This window comes from Protobothrops mucrosquamatus, unplaced genomic scaffold (genome assembly GCF_001527695.2).
Source record: "Protobothrops mucrosquamatus isolate PMUCROS unplaced genomic scaffold, P.Mucros_1.0 scaffold47, whole genome shotgun sequence".
Lineage (NCBI taxonomy): Eukaryota > Metazoa > Chordata > Lepidosauria > Squamata > Viperidae > Protobothrops > Protobothrops mucrosquamatus.
The window spans coordinates 1,651,415-1,668,934 of NW_015386429.1; the positions used below are offsets into that span (position 1 = coordinate 1,651,415).

General features: G+C 35.5%; 1 protein-coding gene across 1 annotated transcript in view; it reads right to left on the reverse strand.

Moving 5' to 3' along the window:
• NEK10 (NIMA related kinase 10) overlaps positions 1-17,520 on the reverse strand; it is a 113,143-nt gene that overhangs the window by 41,788 nt on the left and 53,835 nt on the right. Inside the window, exons 24-26 of the mRNA XM_015811692.1 lie at positions 11,406-11,481; positions 6,913-7,042; positions 4,198-4,268 (exon numbers count right to left, since the gene is read on the reverse strand). Of these exons, the coding sequence (XP_015667178.1) occupies positions 4,198-4,268; positions 6,913-7,042; positions 11,406-11,481 (277 nt within the window). The remainder of the gene's footprint in view (positions 1-4,197; positions 4,269-6,912; positions 7,043-11,405; positions 11,482-17,520) is intronic.

Below are 17,520 nucleotides of genomic sequence, written 5' to 3' on the forward strand. Positions count from 1 at the left end.
CTCAACTCTCTGCAAAAAAAAAAAAAAAAAAGAGTAGCAATAGTTAAGATGTTGACCTAGAAACCCAGAGATAGGGAGTCCTAGCCTTAGTCGTGAAAGCTGGCTTTGGACAGGTCACTCTCTCTCAGCCCAATTCATATCAGAAATTTGTTGTTGGAAAAATAGGAGGATGAACTATGTTTCCACAATTGTATATGGTAAAAAAGTGGGATAAAATATTCTAAAATCCTATCTCATTATTTGAAAAAGTTAAAACAAGTAGTAATTTGTTTAAAGGAATATATATATATATAAGGAAAAAATAAAAATATTGAATATATAAGCATTGGGACAAGAATTTATCTTAGGAGGGAAAACTAAGAAAACTTGAGTTGTCTTGTATGTATACTCACAACTACAACCAAAACTGATACTGACTGATGATTATGGTAGATACCTAAGGGATGGAAATTAACCTGAATGAAACCAGGATTATATACACCAAATGACAACAAAGATATATTTTTCAAGGAGTTTATGGAAATATTAATGGATATGAAAACTGTTTATTGGGACTGGAATGAAATTGTTTGCCCACAAAAATATAGAACCTCTATAAAAGGAATTAAAATAACACAAGGCAAATTACCCAAAATATTTTTTAAAATGTTGAACAACTATGAACTTACAAATGTATGACAACATAAAAATTGAGATTTTAAAGAATATACTTATTTGTCTAGAGTAAGATATTTTTCATGAATACATGTGCTTTGGATTTCTAAAAAATCTTGTCATATGTGTTAACAAAGTGAAGATAGTGTCAAAGACCGTTCCAGTTCATAAACCAATGACTTATAAGAGAAGAATTAGAAGTTATAGATGTGGCTAATTTTATTACAAAAAGGAATCAATAATGGAAAACTGTAAAAAGAATATGAAAGATTTTTTTGAGAATAACTTTAATAAAGACCCAGATATAAGGACAGTATAGAATGCTAGTAAAGCCTTTATAAGAAAGCAATTTACTAAAAAAGCAAATTGAAGAAACAAAGCCAAGAGAAGATACAAAACATTATAATATATAATATTCTGCCCCTATTTAAAACCCACTCTTTGATTGTGGGTATTTCAGTGTTTTTGTACTTTGTGCATATAGTAGTCTTGATGCAGTTTCCAATATAAAACTAGTATCTCATAAGTCTTTCTAACTGTTTATCCATAAGTCCCAGTTTAAAAAGTTCTAGCTTTATCTGTATGTTAATCTTTAAAATTGTTTGCATCATCATGTGTATTTGTATCCAACTCTTTTTTGCATGTTTGCAAGACCATCATAAATGGCAAAATATCCCTTCAAGTTTTTCACATTTCCAATATTGATTAAAAGTACATTTATGCATTTTAGATTATTTTTCTTGTGTCATACACCAATAGTACATTACTTTGTAAACATAATCTCTTAAATTACTGGTATAAAACAATGTGAATTTCAGCACTTTAGCCACATTCTCTCCCATTGGTCCATCTGTATATAGTAACCAAAATTCTTGTCCCATTTTATCCTGCATTTTTTTACTTGTTCTTATTCCATTTCAAATCTCAATGTAGTTTATACATTTTAGCAATCATATGTTTATCGTTGTACATAATTCAATTCCAAATTCCACATTATGTAGATCAATTTCCCTACTTTTTATCTATATTAAATCACTCTCTTAACTGTGCACATGAAAATTACTGAAAACTAAATCCCCCTGCAATTAATTATTCTCTTGACTTTATCTTAAATTCTCCATAATTTTGCTACATTAATCACTTCCCTTTACCCATGGCTATTTTATAAAATGCTTCTATAATGAAACCTACTTTTGGGGACAACCTGAGTTCCACATTCTTAATATGGCACTCTTAACAATGATTTTCAACATCTACATTGATTTTATTTTATTGTGCTATAAAAAGCCATGCCACTTAAACCTCAAGTTCTGTTCTTCTAATTCTAACATTCTCCTATTTCTCAACAGCACAACTCTTTTATACAAGCCAAACAGCAGGCTACAAAATACAATTTGGAATCAGGCAATCCTCCTCTTTCTTTTGCATCTTGAAGAACTGTATATTTAACCCTTGATTACTTCCATTGCTATACACATTTGTCAAAATAGGTACTGCTTGATTTAATTTAAAATTTAATTTGCTGGGAGGCATTTTTCCTTCCTGGAGATCTCCTTAATTTCTCTGTCATATGCATATAGGTGGATATCCTAGCCTTTCTTTCTGCTGAAAAAAAACCATTTAGCCTTTTTCAAACAAGAAATTGTCTGTAGGATTTTCATTTTTAATCTCTAATTAACGTGTAATTTCCCCCAAACTTGAAAAAGCATGGCTTTTTATGGCACAATAAAATAAAACCCACTTATTTGAAGTTAAGGAAATGTCTTTTTCAGGACTCTTATATTTCTGTGGAAATATATAAAATGTATTGAAATCTATCTATTTTATTTATAAATTTGTGCTAAGTTTGATCTCTCTTTGCATTTGAATGCTAAAGTTTCATGTTTTGTCTTTTTATTTCCATGTATAATTTATGAAATTAAATATTCAGTTTCAGTCCTTATTTTTTCTTCCAGAGAAGTTCAGACACTATTTTAAATTTAGAATCTATTTGTGATTTGTAATAATATCACCTGGAAATCTTTCTGTAGATTCTTGGAGGATCTTTTTCAAAACCAAATCTCTGCATTTTATATAGATATTTTTATTCCTTTATTATTTCTATAAATAACTCAAGGTGGCGAGCATGAGAAATACTTCCTCTTCCTTGTCCTTAAAATTAAATAATTTTAATACTTAAACAGCTTTATTATAGCTTTTTAAAATATAGATTGTTTCTTTTATTTTTTGTGAGATTGGTTTATATCTTGAGAAAAGCTCTCAATCCTATAGACATCATATCTATAAGCTACATAATTATGAGGTGATGCTATAGATAAAATTCAAGTTTCTCATTTTTATTTTTTAATTATTATAAAGTTAGCAACCAGTGTTAGCACTCTGGGTCACCGGAGTTAGAAGACAGATGCCAGTGAGGTACTGCTTAGAAGTGATGGCAGCAGGAGCTACCACTTTGTTACTTTACAGCAGGAGATGGAACAAAGGAATGAAAACCTGCACAGCTTCTAAAAGAAGGTATTTGGGATCTCCAACCTTCTACCCTGCATGTCTCAGCAAGTCCTCCATAGTTAATCCTATGCACAATAAGATATTTCTCTTTATTGAACTGTCCTAGAAAGATTAGTTAAAGGATCTCAAAGAAATCATAGAATTAGAACAAATTCTCCTTACAAATATTGATTAGAAATGAGAAAATAAAGCATACTACTTTGTTTTATTTTAAATTTGATTTTGAGAAGTAGAAATATTCCTCTGATTGGGGACTTGTAACTTCTGGATTGGTAACATACCTCTAATGCTTACATAATGCATATTGTTTAATTTAATTTTATTTAATTAGTTATATTTTGTTAATAAGTGATATAAGGTCTAGTTTATTATTTTTATTGGAAAGCAATTACTGATTACCACTAATTCCTTATAGTTATAATCGCTAGGTTTTAATTTAACTACTTTGTATATTCAAATTCAATTGATATTTCTTTATAGGTAGATCTCAAGTTATGACTAGTCACTTAACAGCCATTCAAAGTTACAAAAGACACACACACAAACCAAAAGCTATATATGACTCAGTTCAAACTTATGGCAGCTGCAGTGCCCCTGCAGTCATTCACCTTTACAACCTAACACAGGGATCCTACAGTGGCCCTTCACCTTTCCCACCCCACCCTGATGGGACCCCACAGTTTTTAAGTGCAATATAAATAAATATTTTGGTTTGTCACACAGTCAGCCAGATGTTAGACTAGATTTGGCATTTTTGTCTACTTATTGAGTCTTTTCCAAGGACCTGGGATAGGCAGTTGTGGATATTTGATGTTGTTACAGATATCATTGCAGAATGTAAGCTGTTCTAAGTAAAGCTGCCTGTTGCAGTTGACTAATAAATGTTATTATAAATAAATATTATTGAATAAATTATTAAATAAATTATTTTATTATTTAATAAAATAAATAAAGAAGCAAACACTGAATGCTGTTTAAATCAAATAAGTTCATTAATAAAAGTGGAAAAACGCTCTAATTTAAAACCATACTTACCTTTTTATGACAGCTGATATCTTTGTAGTATACATACCTCCTGGCACTGGCTCATAAACAGCTTCTACTATCTGCAAAATAAATAGTTGTTGTCATTTTTAAAGTGATTTTTATATTGTAATTTTCTATTTGATCTGCATGGCATATTTCACATAATTAGCTTCCTCTTATAGCTGTCACTTACAAACAATGAAAACAGATATATGTGCAGTTTTACATCTGATTATATGTAAATAAATTGCTTTAAGAATATGATACTCATATAAGGAACTCATTCAAAAATAATCAAAAATTTAAATAATGATCCATATTTCATCATCATCATAGCTATTATTTATGCACTGCAGAATGAAGTCTGCGTGTTTCCAACCAATACAGTCCTGAGCATTCCTTTGCCAATTGGACCCACAATTTCATCTGAATAAATGCAGTTAATTAATTTATATCCATCTTTCTATTCAATCAAGTATACAAAATATATTTTAATCATAATTAAAATATAGAATGCAATGTGGAAATTAAAATAAATAATTGAAACAAGGCAAAAAAATAATTAACAATGAGAAGCCTTGTGGAATAAATAATTTCTTAGCTAATTTTCAAATGGTAAAGATAATGAAGTCTCATCCAAATCCTAGGGAAGGCATAGCCTGGGACAGATATGTGATGCAGGAGCAACATAAGAAATAATTTCCAGATTTTCTGGATTCTAAGATGCCAGCGCCTGGATCAGCTGCGGCTGCATTGACTCTCAAAGGTGAAAAGTTTTTGGAAGGATATAAGGGATATAGGCCACATAATCGGGAAGGTTTTAATGTGTTTGAGCAACGTAGTGGGACTAAACTAACATATGAACGACAATCTTTGTTAGTATGACGAGTTTTTAGCTGCTTCGGAACTGTTGGTGAGACCGTTAAAAGTCGTTTGTGCTGTTTGAAATTGTTCTGCTGGCAGCAAGATCTGACTGCTGGCACAGCAATGGATTCTATTGCAAATCAGGACTGTTTCCGAAGGAGGAGAGGAGAGGTCCCGGAGCTTATGGAGCAAATGAACTGGATGAGGCTGTCGGCAGGCCCAGAGGAAAGGAGAAAGGCTTTTGGAGGAGTTAGAGGCGGTGGCAAAAGCAGCGTGCTCCAAGGGCGAAAAGGACCGAGGCTCCTTTAAGGAAAAGGTGGAAGAGACAGCATCAGAAAAAGGAAAGGAGGTGAGGGTGTCGTGCAGGACCATAAGCTAATTTGAGGGCTAATCCACATGAAGCTCCATTTCCATCTATCCTGTTTGCCATCATTCGCTCCCTAGAGACTAAAATGGATGTTCTGAAACTTGAGTTGGCCATGAACAAAGAGTGTATATCAGAGGTGGTGGCCCTTTGAGAGATGTATGCAACAAAATTTCATTTTGATGTATGCCGATTGGTGCACATTCAATAAAATTATTGTTGTTGTTGTTGTTGTTGTTATTATTTTAATGTCCAAGCAGTTGTATAAGAGACATAGTCCCTCAATCATGCTTAATCTATTTAGAGATTTACAGATTAACATCAAAGTTCCAAAGCTATGGTTCTTCCGTATGAAGCATTTTTGTGCAATGAATATATTTTTGGATTTTACAGGAGTTCCAGAAGTTTTTTCATTTAGAATTCTTCTGGAGGGTTTTCCTCATTTTTTCTCTCTCTTTTTTTAGAGAAAGAGAAGACAATAAAATAACTTTGCACTGCCTCTTGGCTGGCAATAGTAGGAACAGCCCCTTAATAGACCTTAATTGTGATTTGATGAAATAAATTATGAAGCAGCTAAATAATTGTCAACTTTTTTCTAGTCTGTAGGTTTCTTTATAGAGAATTCTTCATACCTGAGATTACTATGCCTTTTAAAAGCTAATTTTGAACCTCTTTAAGATATATGTCACATTTTATAAATTCTTACCATAAGTATAAACTCTGAGGATTAAGCAATCTTGCAGACTATGAAGAAGAATATTATTAGTTTTGATTTATTTTAATTCTCTGAAAACTACAGGGGACATAGCACTTGCCATTGGATCACAGATCAATGTTAGATGTCTGTGGAGATTCTCCGTCATCCAGGTTATGGTTGTCCTAAAGGTGCTTTTTCAGAGGTAACTGGACTTTCTTGTTTTTCTTTGGAGATATTTTGCTTCTCATCCAAGAAGACAGCTGGTTATTTGCATACTTTTAGAGAATCACTGAGGCCACTTGGAGGTTTGTCTGTGTCCTCAGGGTCACCTCAGTAGTGAACTGTGGGGTCCTTGGTGCTCTTTGAGCTTGGTGGTTTTCTTGCAAACGTTTCATTACCAAATTAGGCTGATGATGTTGCCTAGTTTAATATTAAGACATCTCCAGGAAAAACACCAAGCTCAGAGAATACTACAGATCTCATAAATAAAGAAGAGGGGAAAAGTTAAAGAAATTGAGCTCTTCCGCCTCTTAGGCCCAAAATCATCAAAACTTTTAGTCCAGTATTTAATTTAGGGCATCTGGAGAATATTTCATATATATAATCTAGCAGTTTATCTATGTCAGAATAATTATCAAAACTGTTTCTCTAGACCTGCTATAAAATCCTAATGAAATGCAGGATTTCTGCCTGCAGAACATTTTCCACGCGGTATAACAAATATAGGATTAAAAAAGCAATTAAATGAAACAAATAGGCAAAAGTAAATGGTATAATTTCATTTAGCAAACCTGCATACTTTAGTTGCTAAGGAGAGCATGTTGGTACTATAAAATGGAGGATTGAGTGTTGCCATCTGATATAAAACACATCCTGCAGCCCAGACATCAGCCTTCTCACCATATGGTTCACTCTTTACAACTTCAGGGCTGCATAAATGAAAACAAAATACTATATGCAATACAAAAAGGACAGAGGAAAGGTCAGCAAATATACGTTACCATCAAAATCCTGAAGAGTTTATAAAAAAATCTATAAAAATACAAACAATTCAGAGTTTATGTAGAATGATAATGGCTATTCGATTTCCAACCTAGCCTATTAAAATTACTTGTGATTTCCTCAGTCTTGCAGCACAAAAGTATGCTAGTATAATTCTGACAGCCAAGCTGGTGCTATTCTTTCAGTTTTAATGTAGGACAACTTAAGGAAAGTGATGGTTGGATTTCCTGCTAGGGGGGGGGGAATCGCTAATTACTATCCCTAACATGGATTATTAGGAAGGAAGCAAATTTTGGAAGATGCCTAGATTTATGAGTTTGGATATCTGTCAGAACCTCATCTCTGAGAGGGATGGATTTTTCTGCAGTAAAGCAGGACTGATTATTTTCTATATTGACAAGAACCCCAACATTTCACAGAACTCAGGATTATTTCAATCAGTCTCTCGGTCAATCATTCTCTCTCCTTTGCTTGGTCTTTCTTGCTTTTATCATTCTTCCACTTCTGTGCCCCTTCTCATTCAATTTTTCTCTTTCTCTCCTTTTCTCACTTTTTCACAATATATCATTCTGTCTCCCCCCCATCCTCTTATATTTCTTTGAGTCTTCCTTTCTCTTTATGAATTGTTCTCTCTTTCACCCAAGTTTTCCTTGTTATCTCTTTTTTTGCTTATTTATTCTCCATCTCTATGTGACCTTTAGTCTAAAAACAGCTAATTGAAGCTCCTGCCAGGTATCACTCCTATCACCCCTGTAATCCTAACATGGCAGCATCATTGCTCCTGTTGTCAGAACCATAATCAAAACTGTCAACACTAGTTATTTTACAAAAGGCAGCAAACAAGCTTGCAATTACTTGAATTTCTTGTTGGTATCCTATCAATAGCGAAATTTTTAATGCAATAATTTAATAATTGCCTTTTCACATTTCTAAGGCAATTGTCTGCAATGTAATCAGATGTCTCTTCCATTTTTGGGAGCTTGATTGGCTGCAACCAGTTTTTATTTATTTGTTCTAAAATGCTGGATTAATACCCTCCTCCACTTAGAACTTTAATTTAACATTAACATATAAAAATTAAACTACAGCTTTGTAAAACTGTAGCAAACAGTCTAGATAATACCCTTCGATGAGTATGGAATAAATTCATTCATTTTTGTACCATGGCAGCAGCTAGCTAATCTTACATTAATCCAGAGGCTAAACAGAGCCAGAATTGGTTAGCCTTTGGAAGTGGCTAAAGGATAGTCTGGGAGGATGTAAAAGCATTCCAGAAGAAGGCAAAGGCAACCATTTCTATTTCATTGTCAAAGAAATAACATGAAATCAATAGAATTTGAATTCTACAAGAAGTGAACTTATTCATAAAAGTTTCAGTCACATATCTCATATTCTAATCAAGAAGAAAAATCACCAGTACCCTGGTTACAAACCTGTAGTTACTGTCTAGCTTAACTTTTTTTCAAATTTATGTTTCTCTTTTATATTTAGATAAATTAGTAAATTTCTATAATAAGTAACTATTTTTTATAATTTGTAGATGATAAGATTTGCATTCCCAAAGCAATGCACCAAATTCTGTTTTATTTAATATTTGATAAGAAAAGAAATAAGAAAATGAGAGCAAGTTTGTTGTAGTGGTTAAGATATTGGCCTAAAAACCAGGTCACTGTGAATTCAGTCATTCTTTCTCAATTTAACTCACTTAACAGGGTTGTTTTTGTGGGGAAAAATAGGAGAAGAAGGACTTCTTCATATTATATATGAAAAGTGGGATAAATATTTAAATAAATAAAAATTACGGAAGAAATTATAATAAAAAATGGAATGAGGCTGAAAAAAGTTACAATAGGCTGAATGATAACATAAAGTAGTGTCCCTGAAAATCTCAAAGAAGAGAGGGTTTTGTATACTAAGGTAAGTTCATTGAAACACAAAGTTCCTTTGGTATTTTGAAATAAGTTGTACAAAATAAAACCAGGAGAAATCAAATAATAAAGAAATAAGCTACACATAGGATTATACCTTACATCAAAATACAGTTAAATCTATAATTAATCTTTCCCAACTAGTGGCTAGCCTCAAAACTGAAACTTCAAAGTCAGTTTCAAAAGAAACTCTAAATAGCACAAATTATGATCCGTTTGAATATATTACCATTTCAGTACAGAATGAGAAAGGGCACAGAACAAGAAATACATTCATTTATTTATTTCATTTTAATCCCATTTCATTATTTTTATAAATAATACAAGACAGTGAATCTATCTAATACTCCTTCCTCCTATTTTGTCCAGAACAATAATCCTGTGAAATGGATGGACTTGAGAGAGAGAGTAACTGGCTAAATACATTACTATACATTTCAATCTGTGACCCATCAAATTTAGTTCTGAAGCCCTCTTTTTCATTCCCAAGAGTCCTGCAAGTACCATCATATTTCAGCATCAAGGCATCAAAAATTACACAGGAAATTTCTTAAACTGTTTATTTATTAGACAGTATTTAAACAGCATGTTTAAAAACAATCTATATGTTATAATATATAAAAGTGATCTAAACAGTACAAAAATAAAGGCAATTTATTTAAAAGTTTAATATTAATGGGAATTAATGTGTGAAGGTCAACACTGAGACCTGGTGAATAAAAGTCAATACATACAGTATGCAATACGGCAAAGATGTTCTATTTTTGGTCATCACCAGGCTTAGTGCACAGGAAGATTGTGGTGACTGTTATAAATGGAGATTTCTTTAACCTTGCTTAAAAATTATGTTTGGTAAGAGCTCCTTTTTGCAATTCCCTAACTGCAGTTTGGGTAATCATATTTTTTTACATGTCCTTATGACATTGTTTTCATCTCCCACCCCACAGCTGAGACAGCTTAAAGATATTTTTAACTGTTCCAAATTTAAAATGTTTTCCTTCCTTCCCTGATTTCCTCTTGCTTTACATGTGATCTAGTATTTGTCTGGATGATGATCAGAGGTCAGGATTTATTGGCTAGTTTAGGCTGTTCCTTTCCCCTGAGAACTGTTAAGAGATGTAAGTTCTGGACATGCACATCAGCTTTCATAAGAACAGGCATCTGACTTGAGCATAATAACTGAAGTAGTTTATAACTATCATGAAAAGGAAATTTATTTACAGGAATACGTAATAGGAATAGGCAAAGACAGGAAGACCTGGAGGAACGTTGTCCATGGGGTTGCGATGGGTCGGACACGACTTCGCAATTAACAACAACAACAACAACAACACCCAGCTAATTGTATCCTTCCAGGGAAAAAAAGCCCCAAGAATATGTACTCTATGCATATTTCCCTAGAAAGAAAGACTTGACTGTATTTGCCCAATTCTGCTCCAGTATACAGTACATTAAGGAGATTTATTGATAAAGCTTTTTTATTGCTGGCAGATGATACTCGGTGCAAGAGGAAATGTAGCTAGAGGATCCACTATTTTCTTTCCTTAACATAATCTGCAATAAAATAGTAAGGGTGCTCTTCAGCCTCAATAATGAGGCAGAACAGTGACTGGCAATGAGAGGAAAACAAATTATGCCTGTTCCAGCCTTAAACATTATCTGTATTTCCAACAATATTTCAGGGTCACATACAGAACCCTGAGCCATTCTTAGAAATTAAAAGGTGAACAAAATGTTTTGTTTTGAAATGTGGCCAATTCACCAGAAGGAATTATAAAAGGTAGCTTGGCCAATACTTTGGTATAGTAGTTAAGGCATCATGCCAGGAGATTATGAACTATTCTACTTTAGGCATGAAAGCTGGCTGTGGTGGGACTTTAGGCCAGGCATTCTCCAGCACAAGATTATTGTTGCATGGAAAGTAGGAAGAGAAAGGAATATTAGGTGTGCTTGCCACCTTGAATTATTTATAATAAATATTAAAGTCAGAATATAAATAAAAACAAACTTAGACTAGAGGTATTTTGTAAAAAGTGGTGACCCACCATGCCAGCCGTTTTGTGAGTGTCTATAACTCTAACTTTCAAATGTGTCCTTGACTTAAGCCAAAACACACTTTAGCAACAGATGAACTTTGTTAGTAACCCATAGCTAATCCCCATCAGTAGCAGAAATAGGGCAAGATTCAACCTCACAAAAGCTATTACCAGTAAGCACAAGCAGATGTATTTGCCGGTTATCTATACCATGGCATATCATGTCATCGGAACATAACCATTTCGTCTGCTACTCATATCTTGGTACATTCACAAGAAGTAATTAGAAAAAAGACTTCCAAACTCTAAACCTAATATTCTCTTACCAAGAGTACAGAATAGTTCCAACAACTGAAGTGAGTTTGCTGTTCTCCTGTTTTTGCTTTGCAAGACCAAAGTCAGCTGGAAATATAGAAGAAAAGCACATTATGTTTCTTATAGAAGATTCACTGTTTCAAAAATAATAAAAGTTCATGTAGAAGAATAATTTTCTCTATCCTTTTATACCACTAACCTTCATTCATTCAACTTGCTCATCTTCTGCATTTACCTTTGAAATGAATTTCAATCAAATGTAACAATTTTCAGGTAGTTGCCTGCCACAATTCTAATTTACAATGCCATTCATTCTGATACCCTGTGCCAGCAGCATGGAAATGAAACACTGTTTAAATATGTATAAAAATCCATTTATGAAGATTAAAACTGAACAAATGCCAAACTACAAAACATACTAGCTAAATAAATACTTAAATATTTTTTACTTTTTAAAATTATATCAGCTAGCATTCTTGGCAATACTGTAATTTCTTGAAATCAAATCCAAGAGTAAAATAACAAGAGTAATCTTTTAAAAAGTCACTTAAGACATTTTAGTTGTCTCTGGGCTATTATGTTTCAATTTCTTTCTCAAATTACATTAGCTCTGTAAGGAAGAAGCTTCTTTCTTCCTGTGGGATTTACTTTGCAATATTGGCTTTAATAGCTATGAAAAGCAGTGAGACAAGATTGTTATGTTCATCAGCTTTAGCCTTCATACAATCAGTTGGACATTGAGTTGCTTTTGCAAATATAGACATATAATTACCAATACTTTAACCAGAACAGTATGATTTAACCAGGTAAAATTACAGGAATGGTATGTTCATTTAAAACCCCAAGATATTGTTTAAAGGTAAACTCGCTCTGTAACACAGAACATCTTAAGATGGAAATGCATATATCATTTCTGTATATAGCGCCAGAATAAGTTACTTTATCTCTTAAGCAATGTAATAATGCACTGATATCAAAGCACTTGATTTTTTCCAAATCCCTGGTGAAGAATAAATGAGGGCAGAGAAATATTTTGGTCTCTGTTATCTTCATGAGTTGTTATTGTACTGGACAATTCCCCTATTAGCTGGTCTACATATTTTTCTAAGTGGGCACAGAAGAAGGATGAAATACAAGTTATTTGGAATCTCACTGCCTGTCAAACATCCTCCTGCCTAATGCTTCACTTGCCCTCTTTCATAATTTTCTTAACCACATAAAGAATGTCAGAACTTAGAGGAAGGCAGGATCTGTTGTAGGGGCAACTCCAAGCTCAATACTTTCTAAAGGCTTAGAGGGGGAAATCAAAAGAACAGAATGGCCCCTGAAATGTCATTCTGGACTCCATAAATTAGGACTAAAATTCTAGGTAAACTTTAGAAATAAGCAATATTGATCAGCCTTATAGAAGAGAAAAATGTCTGAGAAAAGTAATAAAATCTCCAACGTTAAAAATAAATAAAAATATCATTTCACATAGCTAATAATTAAGCACTGCTCCATGTTCTCCAAATGATGCCAAAGCATCCTCTTATGGGACACTTTTATTTAGTGCTATTAATTAACCCAAACTCCAAACTTATAAGGTGTCATTTTAGACTGAGCCATATTTAGTGACAGACTTATTCAGATGTTAAATGACAAGCTCAAGCTCTGCACTAGAAGTCATATTTTTGTTGTTTTTAATGATAATCAATATGGCAGAAAAAAGATACTACCTTGAGAAATGGCTGACAGAAATGACAGCTTCACATTAATCATCATAACAGGCATGGTCCAGTCAATGCTTAACATATGGAAGAATTTGAATTCTATTAATATTACTATTCTGTTTCTGATTATGCCTTTTATGACTTAGTCTAGCTACTCTCACAATTAATATTAATCAGTAATACCACATGCACTAGTGACAATAGTTCTCATTGTTTCTCAAATATACTAAAACATTCTCAATGTTCAATATTAAACATATTTTCAAAAGAAAGAGAAAGGATGGAAGATTAAAAAAAACCTTAGAGTGTAAATCACCTATGAGTTTTTCAATGAGGTCACTTTATAAAACAAATACCCATTATTTTTCAATGCAAATTTAATGTATTGACTACTGCAAAACTTCGTGCCTATAATCCTTCTGGCTAGATTTTATCTGCACTCATAGTGTGATTGTATTACAATTTCTTGGGTTAGAAAAGCTGAATCAAAAGCCAGTGTTTATTTTCTAAAAAAAAAAAAAAAGGTGCCGGAACTCACACAAGTCATACAACCTGCCTTGCCTACCCTACAAGGTTTTATCCAAAAAAGGTGCCGTTCTGGGCGTTCTATGAGAAAAAAAGCCCTGTCAAAAGCTATATATCATTTTGCCTTGGCTGCTCTGGTGAAAAATGGATTAGAGGTGTCAAGTGTTTTTTAATTGGAATTAATAAAGAAATGGTTATTTTTGCATTGTCTATTAATTCAATCATAACAGCTGATCGGCATATGGTATAGTCCTCTCAGGGAACTGCAAAGGATCATACAACAGTTTCTAATTCTTTTATTTCCTTGAAATAGTAGTATCTCCCCCAGCAAGATTATTCTGACTTGGTATATTTTCAAATACTTAATCCCATGGAATAAAGTATTAATAGTCTTATTAATATTTATATTTGGGTGAATAATTTTAGTGAACAAAATGCACATCAAAAGGTATTCAAGCCATATCAGAGAATCACAGAAATATGATTTATGCCAGAATGATACCCATAAATTAAAATAAGTAAATGACTTTCCATATATTATGCTATTTTTTTTTCAATGTAGGTTTTTCTTCACAATTTCTGCTAATGTAAACATTCTGTTTATGTAATGTAACCACAGAGTAACAGTTGACATGTATTTCTCTAAGTCTTCCAGTTGGTTTGGTGACAGCTGAAGTTATTAACCTGATTTTCCTTCAATTTGAATCAATGCAGCTATTTACTTATCTTTAATTCCTTTTTATGTAATTGATACCATATTTCCCCAAATATCAAACCAGTCTTATATTTTTGGGGGGACCAAAACACTCATTAGGGCTTATTTTCAGGGATGTCTTATTTTGCGACCGGCCGCCCACTCCATCCCACCATCTGGTTGCTCACAGCCAGAGAGCTGTGTGTCACACTGGTGCTGCCTCAAGTAGAGGTGAGGCAGGTGGGGAGATGGAGTTGCCCAATGTGCCCCGTACCTGCTTACCTCAGGGACCCCGCAGCCAGGCCACTCCCCACTTGGCAACCTCCCCCACCTATTCAATGACCCGGCTGCCTGCTCCGCCTCTTCCCTTTTACTTCCCTCCTGAGCCAGACTGCCATGCTATGGAGGATGGGCGGAGGAGGCTTGGTCGCCTTACCTGGTCCCCCTCCAGCATTTTGGAGCTAGGGAGAGTGATGGCACCTGCTGCTGGAGGGGCTTTCTTCGGTCCCTGCCAGTCCTGCCCCACAGATCATCTGCCCAGCAATGGCCGCCTCCTCCTCCTCCTCCTCCTCCTCCTCCTCCTCCTCCTGCCACTTGGGTCCTGCGGTGCTGCATCAGGCTGCCTGCTCTCTGTTGGCCACCTGTATTGTATGATTTCATTGGCAGTAACTCTGAAGGCCAGTGGTAGGCTCTCTGCATCATCCCTGGGTGGGTTTGTGGCTTTGCCCACACAGCCACGGGAAAGTTATACCAGGGCTGGCAGCAGGGACGCTCCGAAAACCACGCTGCCATGACTCCAGCCAATTCTCCCGTAGCTATGTAGGCAAAGCCACAAAGGGGGCCAGCCCAAGGACAATTCAGAGAGCTACCACCAGCCTCCAGAGCTGCCGCAATTGAAACCATACAATATAGGCGGTGAATGGGGAGCAGTCAGCACAATGCAGTGCCACAGGACCCAAGTGACAGGTGGAGGAGGAAGACGAGGCGGCCATTGCCACACAAATGATCTGTGGGGCCAGGCTGCTGGGGAAAAGGTCATTGAAATGGCGAGGGAAGTCGCCAAGTGGAGAGTGGTCTGGCCATAGGGGCCCCATCTGCCTCACCTCACCTTGTGGCAGCAACACCAGTGTGACACGCACTTTCCTGGCCCGTTGCAGCCTAGTCTGTGAATTACTGGGACTGCAACTAATGGACGCAGGCTTATGAGTCCTGGAAGGAAGCCCGCGAGGTGCATCCAAAATGGCGGCTGCGGGAACCTGCAGTGGTTGCTCGTATGGTCAGGGCTGAGATAAGGCCAGCTCTTGCTATATAAGCGGGAGCCTGGTTACTTAAAGGATTGAGCAACCGAGCCACTAAATCCACGGAGTGACAGGAAGGAGAGATCCGTTTGAATCTTCGTTGCCTTCGGTAGCAACCAAAATGGCGGCTGCAACCTTCGGGTCTGTCTGGATGTCCATCAGGCCTTCGAAGGCAAGTTTGTTAACTGTAAAGGTAACCGTAGTGTTATTCGCTGCGCGGGAAGCTGGCAAGTGGAATGTCTCCAATCGCTCTGGAAAACATCTCCGTTTTTTAAAAAATGACGTTTGTTGCCTTTTTTGGCACCAAAATGGCACCCGTGATCATGCAGCTATGAAAAACGGCTCCGAAGGACACAGAAGGCAAAATTCTGAGGTCGTTACGGCAGCGCTAGCCTAACGAGGGAATGGCCAGTGAGGAGAGTTTCCCCAGAGCCCTGGGGAAGAGAAACGGGGAAGCTGTAGCTGCCGCCACCCCCACCCTTCTAGCCTCATATCAGCCGATTTGAGGTAGTGCTGAGCCCAGCACTGCAGAAGGATAGTTGGGGAAAAAAACAAAAAAATTCCCAGTTGGGGAAAATTCCTAGATATGTCTACTAACCTGACTGTGAAGGTATGAGGCAAGGAGAATTCACCAATGGTTTTTCTAACCTGCTAGATGTCTAATACCTGAGAGCCAAACCTGACACGTCTTCAAGAGCTTGAGACCAAGTCAAGACTGGATCTCCTAGCAACAGGGGGCGTGTCAAGTTTGGCTACTTGGTCTCAAGAGCAGGCAGACAGAGAAAACCCATTGGTGGATTCTCCATCTCCTGTACTGGAGAACTTAGGATTGCATTAGCTTTTCTAAATTGCATTAACAGATATGGATATGATCTCCAGAAAGCTACACCTGGTACTATTTCTCTATTTGCAATGGAAGGAGGGGATTTGAAATACAAGAGCAGGACTATTGTTCCTCCACCAGTGAGGCTTGAGAGAATGTTCAAAATGCTGCAGTTTGGGAAAGAAACTAAAACAACAATTGCAATTGCATATAAAGAAAATCTGTATAAAATGTTTTATAGATGGCACCTACCACCTGCTAGACTAGCAAAAATGTTTAAAAATATGTCTAGCAATTATTGGAAATGTAGGCAAAAACCAGGCACATATTATCATCTTTGGTGGACATGCCCTAAAGCAGAAAAAATTCTGGACAAAAATTCATACTTAGTTAGAAAAAATGTTAAAAAACCATAAGAACTATTTCTATTAGTTATAATTTCAGGAAAATATGAGAAAGAAAATGTATATTTAATGGTACATGTATTAACAGCAGCAAGAAAAGTTTTTGTGCAGCATTGGAAAAATGAAGAAACGCCATCTGAAGATGACATAATTAAGAAAATAGTTGAATGTGCAGAAATGGATAGACTTACATTAAAGATTAAAGAAAAAGAAGATACAGAATATTTTCAAATAGGGGATGTATAGTATTTTACCAATGGCTGGAAAAACGGGGTAGAGATTAGGATTTTAATATGCGTTATTAAGCTAAGACCCAGACAACACATTGTTTATTAAGCACTTATGAACTATAAACATAAACATATATACATACACACACATACACACACACATATGTACATATATATATATATGAGTCTTTGGTCATTCGGGTTTTCTCCCGTGTAAGATTAGAAGTATCATAGCGACGTATCGATGAAATCACATTCATCATCATCAGGCTTGTGCTTTTAGCTTTGTGCTTCTTAGAGTAATATGAAATGTCTGCTGTTTCTCTCTTTTAACTGCCAGTGGGGTTTGAAATGAGGGGGCGGGGACTTGGTTGTGTTCTGAATGGGTGGATGTTTGCTCTGATTGGTTAAGGAACTTGGCTGCGCTCTGATAGGATGGG